General features: G+C 31.8%; 1 protein-coding gene across 1 annotated transcript; it reads right to left on the bottom strand.

Moving 5' to 3' along the window:
• Positions 1-5627: 5627 nt before the first annotated feature.
• LOC131073053 (basic endochitinase-like) lies at positions 5628-10706 on the bottom strand. Its single transcript, XM_059222146.1, has 3 exons — positions 10412-10706; positions 6921-7077; positions 5628-6124 (listed from the first exon to the last, which is right to left on the bottom strand). The coding sequence occupies exons 1-3, from the start codon at positions 10704-10706 to the stop codon at positions 5755-5757; spliced, it is 822 nt and encodes a 273-aa protein (XP_059078129.1). The 3' UTR covers positions 5628-5754.
• Between the last annotated feature and the right edge of the window lie 1702 nt (positions 10707-12408).

Raw genomic sequence — 12408 nt, 5'->3', positions numbered from 1 at the left:
CTAAACTTGACATTCCTATCATTCTTGAGAAGGAAATTCTTCCTTTGAAAGACAAAACTAATGTCTTTCCCCAAGAAGATTCCCAACCCGTCCCCATGGATGTGACTATGTCTATGCCTAATAAATCTTCTAACAGTAGACCTATACCTCCTCGTCATGATGGACTTGGTCTTCTTCCTAAACCAAAAATTCCTCCTTTATATGGAGCAGTTCCTCCTCCGTCCTTTTATAGAGAGAAGAGACCTTCTTCTTCTCCTATTATCCAGCCTAAGAGACCACAACCTAAACACCCAAGTGATAAGGATGAGAACATTCCTCCTCCTCTATCTTCTACACTTCCTACTAAGACTAGACGAAATCGTTCTGCACGTGAACGCCGACGAAAGCGTCGTCTTAGGGCTCAAGCAGCTGCTTCTCAAACTTTACAATCTCCAAAAACACCTTCAACAAGCATTATTCCATTTTCTCCTCAGCCGGATATTGAGCCTAAATCTCCTAAACATAAGATGCATGATGGTCTTGATCCTGTGCGAGTTAAAGATCCTATTTTTATAAATCTTGATGACGATATAGATGAAAATGTTACTCCTCTTGCTTCTGATAGCGAATATGAACTTGTTGATGTTGATAACCATTTATCTAATGAATTTTCTAAAGCACTTATCCTAGCTCCTAGACAAGAACAATGTGGCTTGGAACATGAACATAGCCCTTGTTTGGATCTTGTGATAGCTCCATCTGCTGTGTTGGATGTTCCTCCTCTAGCGTGTTCCCTGCCTTCCCGAAACATTGATCAGCAAGATCGGGGGGTAGATGACGTGCTAGACTAGTTACATTAGCATAGCAGATTCTCTCCCCCTCTCTTTTGTTACTTCTTCTATATGTTATTCTCATTCTTCTATTTGTTGTCCTTAGTGTTGTCTACTTGAGGACGATGCAAAGCATTGAGATCTCTTTGGTCTCTCTCATGTTGACTCAAAAGACACATGTGTTCCCTTCTTCTAGGTGACCTTCCTTGATTGGGGAATGAAGAACAATTATGCATACATACATATGATATATATACATGAATTATCATACAGCATACTGACCCCGAGGAAAGCGAAGTCACCTTGTGCTTTGTATTTTGTGTCTATTATCCTTGGGCTTATCTCACACTTGGGGGCTAAATCCTTGTGATAACATGCTCCTTTTCCTTTCTCATTTCTTATGTGTATCACTACGTTAAAACAATCACCCCCATTGAGGCGAGTGCGATCGCTTTAACGTAGGGGGGCATACACCCTGTCTATCCTTTCAAAGATACTTGAAAATTTCTTGGCAAACTTAGCTTTGTCTTGAAGATTTTTGGTATTTCTTTTGCATGACTCATAGTGAGGGAACCTTACTACTGACAGTCATGGTTCTTCCTCGTGATCTTCCCTTTTACTTTGTCAATCGAAGTCGTAAGATCCTTAGTCCACTGGGGGCTTGGTGTATCTTGCCTCCTTGACGTGGTGAAAGTCTTTCAATGTTGTTTCCTTGTACTTTACCGGAAGTATGAACACACATACTCCCGCTAAAGTGGGGGCTAAATGTAGCGTCCTAAAATTGCGACACTTGCAATTTCGACTGCATTTCGGTCTTCATGATGGCGACGCAACACGCAACCTGAATGGAGACCCCAAAAACTTGCTCACGACACTGAAAACTGCATTTTTCAAGCACCCTGGCCTGAACCTCCTTGCACCCCACTATCCCGGAGGTGGGACCAGAGCGCCCAGCGCCCTGGTCCCTCAGGACCAGGGCGCCCAGCGCCCTGGTCCTCCAGGACCATGGCGCCCAGCGCCCTGGTCCCTGGGTCCTATTTTGGGCCCGGTTTCCTAAGTGATATCGGGTCTTTTTGATTGCAATTTGGAAATATACTTCCCTGGTCGGCCTAAGGTCGGGAAAATCAGTCTATCAGCCCTAATTGACAAGTATATAAACTACATTTTTCTCTCTCATTTGGGATGGATGGGAAAAGAGGATATGTGTACAAAGCGTGGAAACTATACTCAAGCATTCAAGCAATTGATCATTCCAAGTCTCCATTCAAGGCTAAGTGTTGCATTCAAGTCAAGGATTCAACCATTGAAGAGGAGATCACTTATTACATGCTACATACTACAACATACAACATCTAAACCTTTGCACATAAGGATACAAACATCCTTAGAACAAGGTATTAGTACTTGTTTTACATTACAGTCATTTACATTTACAGCACTTGCTCATTTCTTGGTTAATTCCAAAACTGGGGTTTGACCTAAAGGCAAACCCCTAATCCCTAACCCCCCAATCATCTTCGCTTTTCTGTGTGTAGGTTGCAGGTACGCGGCTGAGATTGAAGATTTGGAATCCTTGTGCAGAGACGAATAGATCCCCCTTCGTTTCGCGGATTTTTCGGAGGACCGTGGCGCCGGGCGCCATCATCCCGACAACTTTTGCTCAAATTTGCAGGACAGCGCCGTATCGACATTCTACTGCTAATTCCAGGTCCGCAGCTTCATCCTATAACCTAAACTCAGTTTATAAGCGAATCTTTATGACTTTCTATGCATCCTTAGCTTAATTTCCTTAATCAACATTCTTTACAAAAGAGGGTAGCTTTGCTTTCCAAACCCTTGAAATTCATTTAGCATCCAATCTTACCTTGTGTGGGATTGGATCTTATGAGTTTCAACCCCTCTTTTGAATGTAAAGTCTCTCCCCTAAGTTGCACTGGCGTTTTTAAGTCCAAAAGGCATCATTATCCAACAAAACGTACCCCAAGGAGTGGTAAAAGCGGTTTTGTATTGATCTTGAGGGTTAATGAAAATTTGATTGTAGCCTGAAAAACCATCCATGAAGGATAACAAGGCATGTCCTGCCGTAGAATCAACTATCATGTCAATGTTTGGAAGAGGGAAATCATCTTTCAAGGAAGCTTTATTCAAATCTCGAAAGTCAGTACACATTCTTATTTTGTTGTCTGGTTTAGCCACAGCGACAATATTTGAAATCCATGGGGAATAGTCAATAGGGCGGATAAATCCAGCCTCCAATAATTTTTCAATCTCAGCCTTAACAAGCAGAGCCACCTTAGGATTCATTTTTCGAATCTTTTGTTTCACGGGTTTAGCATCAGGTAAGAATCATTATCTTGCTTAAATGAATTACTTTAGTTAATTAAATTTTCTTGAGCAAGTGTATGCATTAAAGGTTATCTTGATTTAGATTAATTCCTTGAAGGATGTATGCTTAGATTAAGTAACCGCGTTGAGAAACCTTAGGGGTAAAGTTAGTAGTTGTCTTCCACTTGTGCATCATGGTTTAATTTTACCATTCTAATGTTATTAAACGTTCACTTAATGGTTTTTTCTAAAAAAAAATATTTCACTTCTCTAGAATGTTAGTTTATTTCCCTATGGTTTCTTGGTGGGACGTTACAATCTATACTTGTTATTCTTCTTCCTATACATGAAAGTAACTTCACATTTATCCTTTATTTCTTAGTATCATTAGTAGATCCTAATATCCATAGGTTATTGGTGGGTAATATTATTTATCTAACTCACACTCAATGCAATTTATTTCCTATATTATTAGTTTTGTATCACCATTAAGTTAGAAACTTAGAAAATATTGAATCGTTAAGTTACCAAACATATCCTTAAATACATCAAGGATACAAATATTCAACTTTGGATTCATTCACAACATATACTAGTTCTACCTTGATTGATTTTTGTGATGCAAAATATGTTGATGATTTGGGTATCCAAAAGAGTAAATTGAAAGATGTATCTTCCTTCTTGGATTAGAACCTTCTTACTTAAGATAAAAAAGTAATAGTTATTTTCTTGCTTAAAGAACAAAAGAGAGTATTATAGTATAATATTATTGTAGATATTCTTCTCTAGTTTAGGTTTCCTCAAAAGAGCCATATTACCATTCATGATTAGTATATCACATGAATTTAATTTAGATGGTTCACAACCTTATTCATGATTAGTATATCAAACATTGATATTCAATGAATTATATCTAGTATCTCTTCCAAGAGGTAAGGAAATGTTCATTTCTTGAATATTCCATCACAATATCAACTAGAAAATGCTAGAGGTTCTTACCAAGAAGCTTTTGATTCAATCTTTAAGATTTTACTAGTCTTGAAATTTCACTCTTAAGAGAGGATAGGAAATAAAATTATACTTTGAAGAGTTTTGTAATCTATGTTGGAATTCTCATAACCTTGCTTTTAACTCCATTATAAGTTTTAAGGATACTTATAATGATATGTAATAACATTTTTGGTCAAGTTGGTCCTATTAATTAGCAACAACTCAAATGTCTATATACACTTACAAACCTCATTGTTATTTTTTCAAACTCTTTCAAATTAATTCATATATTTTTTGGAATATAAGTTATTTATAATTTGCCTATGCTCTATTTTATGTCTGACTTAAGTTATATACTTTTGATCTTAAAATAATATTCAATTTATACTCTTCAATTTTCTATAATTCATAGCATGGTTTAGAAATGGGTTGAGAACTATGTAGTAAATATTTTATCTTTATACTTTCTTATTTGGTTCTTAAAACTATTGTATTCATTCAGGTTTTAGATTCACTTGAAAATTTGATGAATTATTATGCTTAATGAATTGGCATTCTTAACAATTGGTGTTTGTAAAAAGTTGAGTCATTCTTCATTAATGGATGTGCTAATTTATGTGTTTTCCTTGATTAACTAATGTTATCAATAAATTTTTATTCCTCAAAAAGTGTTGTTCACTTTAACATATTGGAAAAAATATATTAAAGTTCTCAATTATTCTTATAATTTTTATATATTGATTTCTAGTCTTTACCTAGTTCTCTTAAATATAATAAATTTTATTTTTGATAATTTTTACTTTCTAATCCAAAGAAAGGGTTTGTGGCCAACAACCTTCACTGAGGTCAAGGGAAACACCCCTTGTGGGGTCCAAGGGAAGCTGCCTTAGCATGTTCCTTGCTATGATACATGATGGGTTTAAATGAGAAAATTATTGACACCAATCCCTAATTAAATCCTTCAGGGTCATAAGGGCATTTATAGTACATTCATATTTTTTTCAAAAAATATATATTTTAATTACATCAAATTAATTTATTGAAAGATAGTCTAAAATGGACTTCCCTTTCCTCTTTCTATCTTCTTCTTTTTGTGATTCTAATAGCATATGAGCTATTATATTCATAAGTTTTTAGGATGGGGACCTTAGTAGGCCCCTTTGTAAGTTTAGTTTAGGTTTTAGGTTGTATTTTTAAAGAACCTAAAATTATAAACTCATTTTTATGAGAATGTGCACAGTGAAGGATGATATAGTATCTTTTTAGAGGTAAATGACACCAAATACATCCCTTTCTTTACAATTTCATCTTAAGGATGAGCCCCTTTGGTTTGGTAGCTAGGGGAAGAAGATTGAGATGTTTCATCTTTATCTCACTAAATTTAGGTCATCCTCACTTCTAAAAATAAGGATTTATTGTGAAAACACATCATTGTGGAACATAAATGTGGAGAGAACACAATATTGTCTTTTCTTACAAACAAAATTCAAATAACTAACAACAAATAAAAATGACCATCACAACCTTTCTCATTAAATAGATTATATTGATTTGTAGTTGATTATTTTGGGTTTTCAACTCGTACAAAATTTACATTTGTAGATTATTTAATGACTTGTAGCTCTAGAATTCAAGTAAAACTCTTTTGATCACCACAATCAAGATTTTGACCTGGATCGACATTTAACAATGTACAATATCTCTTATAAAACCCAATTCTATCAGCCACTCGAGCATCTTTTCCCTTCCCACACTCAAGACCACCATTGATAATATTAGTTATAAGTCCAAAACCGGGCAATCTATTTGCTTCCGCATCACTAGAAGTTGGAGTATACTTCCCAATAATAACATCATGGCAAGAGGGCTTAGGAGGTTGAGTAGTAGTCCAAAACCAAAGAGCAGTTTTAAAAGCAATCACAGGTTTCTTGGATACCATCTCTGGACGCTTAAGACCGTTGAATCCTATGGCCTTTCCAGCAGGGCCATAATTGTAGTTCCTGAAATATACCAAATTTCCATCAACCCTTGAAATTGAAAAAAATAGAATGTATAATTTATTAATTTATTAAAGTAGAAATTAATTATATTTAACATTTTTCCACATAATTAATAAAAGCATATATATGTTTAAGACAATATATCAATTAATATTTTTAAAATATCACTAATAAATTTAATTAAAAAAAACCATTCACGTATAAAACAAAAGGATATACAAGATAATACAATTAAAATTAAAAATATATTCTTATAGGTCTCAAGCCAAAGAACTCTCTATCTACCTAAGTTCATTGTCACTATTATATTTTGAAACATCGATCATATAAAAAAATATTATTAAAAAAATAATTTAAAATATCTTTAAAAGATATTTTAAAACAGTGGATTGATTTATAATATTACCATTCCTAATATCTAAATTTCATGATGAACTAATAGTAGATTGAAAGTAATTTATAAGGCATATCGCATGAGAAAACAATATAACTTCTACAGAACACTTTAAACTAATCATTAATTTTAACAAGTTTTATGATATTCATAATTTAAAATTTATATAATTACAAAGTTATATGATTTCTATATTTTGAACCTACCTTGATAACTTTTCATATTTTAAAAATGAAATAGGTTGATGTTAGAAGATTGATGTGATATAGGCTAGAATTATGGTATTGGACATTATATATTGTAAATTTAGTGTTATTTATTTTGGTTAATTTATTATTTATATTTTAATTAATTTAATTTTTATTATGTTAAATTTAATTGAGGTTTAGAAAAAATATTTACCAAGATAGTTGAATAGGACCACGTCCATGATAAGATTTGTTTGCCACACAAGGCCATTCTTTATTAGTGATGTCACAATAATTATTTTGAGGGGCGATTTCCTCCTTGAAACATAATCCCCATGAATATGGACCATCTGGAGCAGTTGCCCATCCACCTACAACATCAACATTACACGATTCTCATTATTTTATTACTAAAGATCCACTTCGCAATAAGAAAGAAATTTTTAAAATCAATAATATCTTTATTCTTATTTTACATATTACATGGAATCTTATTATTATATTACATATAATTTTAAAATTGGTTTTTTTTAATTACTTTCAAATATAAAGATGTAGGTAAATATAGCTTTTAAATTTAATTTTAATTGAACTTAATAAGAATAAAAATATCTACATTTCAACATATTTAATCCTCATAATTAGATATGAGAACAAAGAACATTTATTTTCAAATGTAAGAGCATTAAAGTAATCTAATCAACATCATCATATATCTAATCTACATGTCTATGGATGTTGTCATCAATATTTGTCATCATCAATAATTTAGTTTGTCAAGAGTTTTGACCAATGAAAACCCATTTGTCTATCAATTTAGCATGATTCTCAAAAGTGTGTCTAAACACCACCTTATTAGGTGCAGGGTTCTAAGAAGAAAATGTGAACATATTTTAGGTCCTTACAATTCATTCATTTAATTAGTTTTTGGGAGTTAGAATTGAACTTACAAGGCTTTTGATTTATCTATGTCATTTTCTATGAGAAAGTATACTATCAAATTCATCAAATTAAGTTAGATAATTTCATAAAAATGACAAAATGATTGAAAATAACATCAACAATAGCTATTCATCACTAATCCTACAACTAAACCTCTCCAATCTTCTTCTTTAATTAGTGTAATTTTTTTTTAATTCAATTTTCAAGTCCTAAACTCTACTATCTAGGTTAATTAGTGTTCAATTGATTGAATTAATTTAATTAACCTTGATAACTTATGTAAATAATTTATTTTCTTTACACATATATTGTTTAACAAAAAATTAATACTTTTTGGTCATCAATATTGTTAGTTTTTGTTAGATGTATACATAATGTCTTTACTTAGATAGAAATACACATGAAAATAATGTTCTCATCTATTGAAGATTGATTGATGAAAACAATTTTCTTATTGATAGGAAATTGATTGATGATGGAAAAAAAATATTTGATGAAAATTGAAGCAATCTAATGGTTAGGAGGCTCCTCTAAATTCAACTTTAATTGCATTGTCTTTTTTATAATGTTATAATTTTATAAACATGATTTTACAATCATTTTTTTATTGTAATTTTATTCTATCCACTTTTTTTTTTTTCTGTAAGTCCACATTGGTGGGCCCATCTAGGCATGAACATTGTGTGAGTCAAGCGTGGATTTGAACCTTGCTTGCACCATTAAAAATACAACCACTTAACCATCACACAACAAAATGATTCCTATACTTATTTATTTTTAAATATTATATAAATCTATTTTTTAATTTTTTAAAATAATCCAAATAAATCCTCTTTCAAATAAATAAAATACCAAATTTATAATGATTTTTGAAAATTACATATTTTATTGACCCTCAAAAGAAATATATAATTTCCCAACTTTATATCCAAATTGATGACAACCCTATAAAAAATAAAACTTGTTTTAAAATAGATTAAGATCTATTAAATTTGTTTTAAACTAAACTATTCTAAAATTGCAAATACATGTATTGTTCTGTTCATTTGTTTTGTTAAATCAAACTTTAATTTTCCAAAAAAATCATATTTTAAAGGGAAAAATAAATATGATCTTTCCATTTTCATTCAACTAATATAACACTTTTTAACACTTTTTACTTTGGATAATGATATAAATTAACCTAACAAAATATAAATTCTTATCATAAAAATAACCCACTAATGTCAAATTACATCCTTAAAAACAATATCCAAAATTTCACATGAATTCAAAGACAACCATTATTAATATAGGGATTTTAAGTGTTAAAATAGTTCTAAGAGGAAAGAGATTTTAGGGTTAATATAGTTCTAAAAGGAAAGAGATTCTAAGGTGTATTCGAGAAGGAGGAATTTTTCTAGAACTTGGTATGACATAGATTTTATATTTTATTTTAAGTCATAAGAGAAAAATGTTGGTAAAGTGTGAGTACGATGGAGTTAATACATCAAATTGTTTATTTGTGGGATTTCTCCCACTTTAAACAGCTAATACACGTTAGTGTCAATATATCAGATTTTTCATTTGTGAGACTTCTTCCACCATAAACAACTAATACACAATGGAATCAAATCATATTGTTTACTTGTGTGACTTCTACCATAGCAATTGATACATGTTGAGATCAATATGTCAAATTGTTTACTTGCGAGACTTCTTCCATGATAAACAACCGATATATAATGAAAACAATACATTAGATTGTTTATTTGTCAGACTTCTTCCACTATAAACACCTAATACATATTGAGGTCAATATATCAAATTGTTTATTTGTGAGACTTCTTCCACCATAAACAACTAATACACGATGGAATCAATACATCGGATTGTCTATTGTGAGACTTCTTCCACCATAAACAACTGATACATGATGCAATCAATATAATGGATTTGTTTATTTGTGGGATTTCTTCCACCATAAACAACCTCTACACGAAGGAATCAATACATCAGATTGTTAATTCATGGGACTTCTTCCATTATAAACAACTAATACACATTGAGGTCAATATATCAGATTCTCTATTTGTGAGACTTCTTCCACCATAAACAATTGATACAGGATGGAATCAATAAATCAAATTGTTTATTTGTGGGACTTCTTCCACTATAAACAACTGATAAATGTTAAGGTCAATATATCAGATACTTTATTGGTGAGACTTCTTCTACTATAAACAACTAATACATGATGAAATCAATACAATTAGATCGTTCTTCCACCACAAACAACTGATACATTAACTCCAATACACCCACTCTTTAAGCTTTTCAAAATACGAAATACCAACTAAATACCATATCACTCAGAAATATCACTTCCATTATAACATAAACTCATTAAGAATAGATCTCATATCTTGCCACAAATCAAATCTTCAAACTAAGAAAAATAAAAACTCTGGTTATCAAGAAAACAACTAAAGTGCGTTGAGGTCAATATAACAGATTTCATTTATTTGCGAGACTTCTTCCACTATAAACAACTAATACACAATGAAATAGATACATCATATTATTCTTCCACCACAAACTACTGATACATTAACTCCAATAGACCCACTCTTTAAACTTTAAAAAACGAAATATCAACCAAACACCATATCAATCAGATCTCTTCCATTATAACATAAACTCATTAAAGATCAGATTTGATATGTTGTCACAGATCAAATCTTTGAACTAAGAAAAATAAAAGCTCTGGTTATGAATAAATACCTGTGGTTTCATGGGAGATCTGAGCAAGAAATGCTGCAACTTCCCTCTTACAGGTGGTCAGATTTCCAGTGTTGGCAAACTGTGGGTATGATCTGGCTGCTGTGATAAAAGATTTGTAAGTGTAGAAGCCATTGGCAGGACATGCATTATCATTACGATGCAGAAAAATCTGATCAAACAGCTTTTTTGAGATTATGGATTTCAATCCACAATCCTTTGCTCTTACACAGAATTCACAGCACAATATGATTGTGATGAATATCCACAAAAATCTGAGTGAATAGCCTTTCGCCATTGCAATTGAGTGATAGATATGAATGGCCAAAAGCATGGGGATAGATGTGAGTTTTAAAGGTTTTTCAAGTGACGTTGACTTTGTTTTTTAATTGATTTTTATTACTTTTGTCGTTTCTTTCGGTGGAAGTGATCCTACTTTCGTAATGTTTGTATTTTATTACATATAAAAAGCCCACTGAGTATGGTGGTACATGGCCCCTAGCTAGACACTTTATTATAATTTGAAGTAGAAAACAAAATATATAACTAGGTAAATTAGGAATAAAGAAATATGAATTTTCTCTCTACCATCTCCAAATTGAGGCTCTTCCTTGTCTTTGCGTCCTCTGGTCCTCCATATCAAACCTTTGTGGAACACTGATATAATGTTTTTTTTATTTACATTCTATTATATTCTAATTCTTTTTTTCATGGAGGATTTTTCATCCATAAAGTTGTGTTAGCTATTTGATATGAGACCACGAGCCTTACGTTGAATCTCTTGGGTTGAGAGCCAAGGACTAAGGGGTATCCATTCTGCAAAATTCACTTGGGGCACGATCTTGATCTCATCCCTTCTTTATGTTGGAGTGTTGCACTCAACAAGACTTGATCCTGAGCGGGCTCATTAACCTTTCAAATTTCACCAACAAACCTAGGGCCCATTGGCATTGTAATTCTTTCAGCATATTTTAGTACAAAAAAAAATGATTTTAATGTATGATTTAAGTAATTTTTAGTTTTTTTTTGAAATTATTATTGTTTTGTTATACTACATTATTCAATTTAGTTCAAAAGCTCTATAGTAACCAAGTTGTCTTAACACTCTCATTTGTTCATGAAAGAGATTGAACTTTACTACAACTTTCTATTTCTATGCACCTCTTTAGTACAACTAAGTTGAATTGGATATGTATATAATGATAGATCCAATTTATGGAGCAAGTTGTTATGAATTGGGTAGTTGATTGGATTTCATCCCCTCTCCTACCATAGTCAAGTCTCTAAATAGCCTCATCTTTACAAAAGATTCTTGATTCATTTCCTAAAGTATTGTTTACCCTCGATAGAATCATGTCTATGGTTTTGTCCCTTAATTTGAACCACATCCTCAAATTTGTCCCAAATTTTGAATTACATCCTTAATTTTGTCCCATAATTTGAATCACATCCTTTATTTTGTCCCATAATTTGAATCACATCCTTAATTTTGTTCCTCTTTTTTCAAATTCAAATTTCATTATTTCTTTGTAGAATGTGATTGTTACCCTTTGACCAACTTGTCAAAAGTTTCAACTTGTGTATAGAGCTTGTATTTGAAGGCATCACCCTAAGTTATTCTTAAAAAGAAAATAAAATAGCGATCTTGTACTTAAGATTATACATTCACATATTGAGTACTAACGCTTGAAGGTTTTAGTTATTACCTATCACAATGTCCAACTCTTTTGTTATATTACTATCAATTCAGTTAGGGGCATTGATTGTTAACAGGGAGCTTAATTGCCATTCCCCATGATGGTTGTTCTATCAATGATGTGCAATGTGTTTCATCTCATGTGAGTTGTTATAGTAATTCTTAATGATGCTTTTTAGTACTAAATAATATTTCCTTAATAGATGTACACTAGGCAAACACTTTTATACATATCAAAAGTCCATCTATAATAGACTAGACTGCATAGGTATAATTGCATTTCAAGGTCTCAACTTTCAAATAT

The sequence above is a fragment of the Cryptomeria japonica genome, chromosome 6, assembly GCF_030272615.1.
Source record: "Cryptomeria japonica chromosome 6, Sugi_1.0, whole genome shotgun sequence".
Lineage (NCBI taxonomy): Eukaryota > Viridiplantae > Streptophyta > Pinopsida > Cupressales > Cupressaceae > Cryptomeria > Cryptomeria japonica.
The sequence above is the reverse complement of the archived record's forward strand: the minus strand, read 5'-3'. Positions and strand labels throughout refer to the sequence as shown.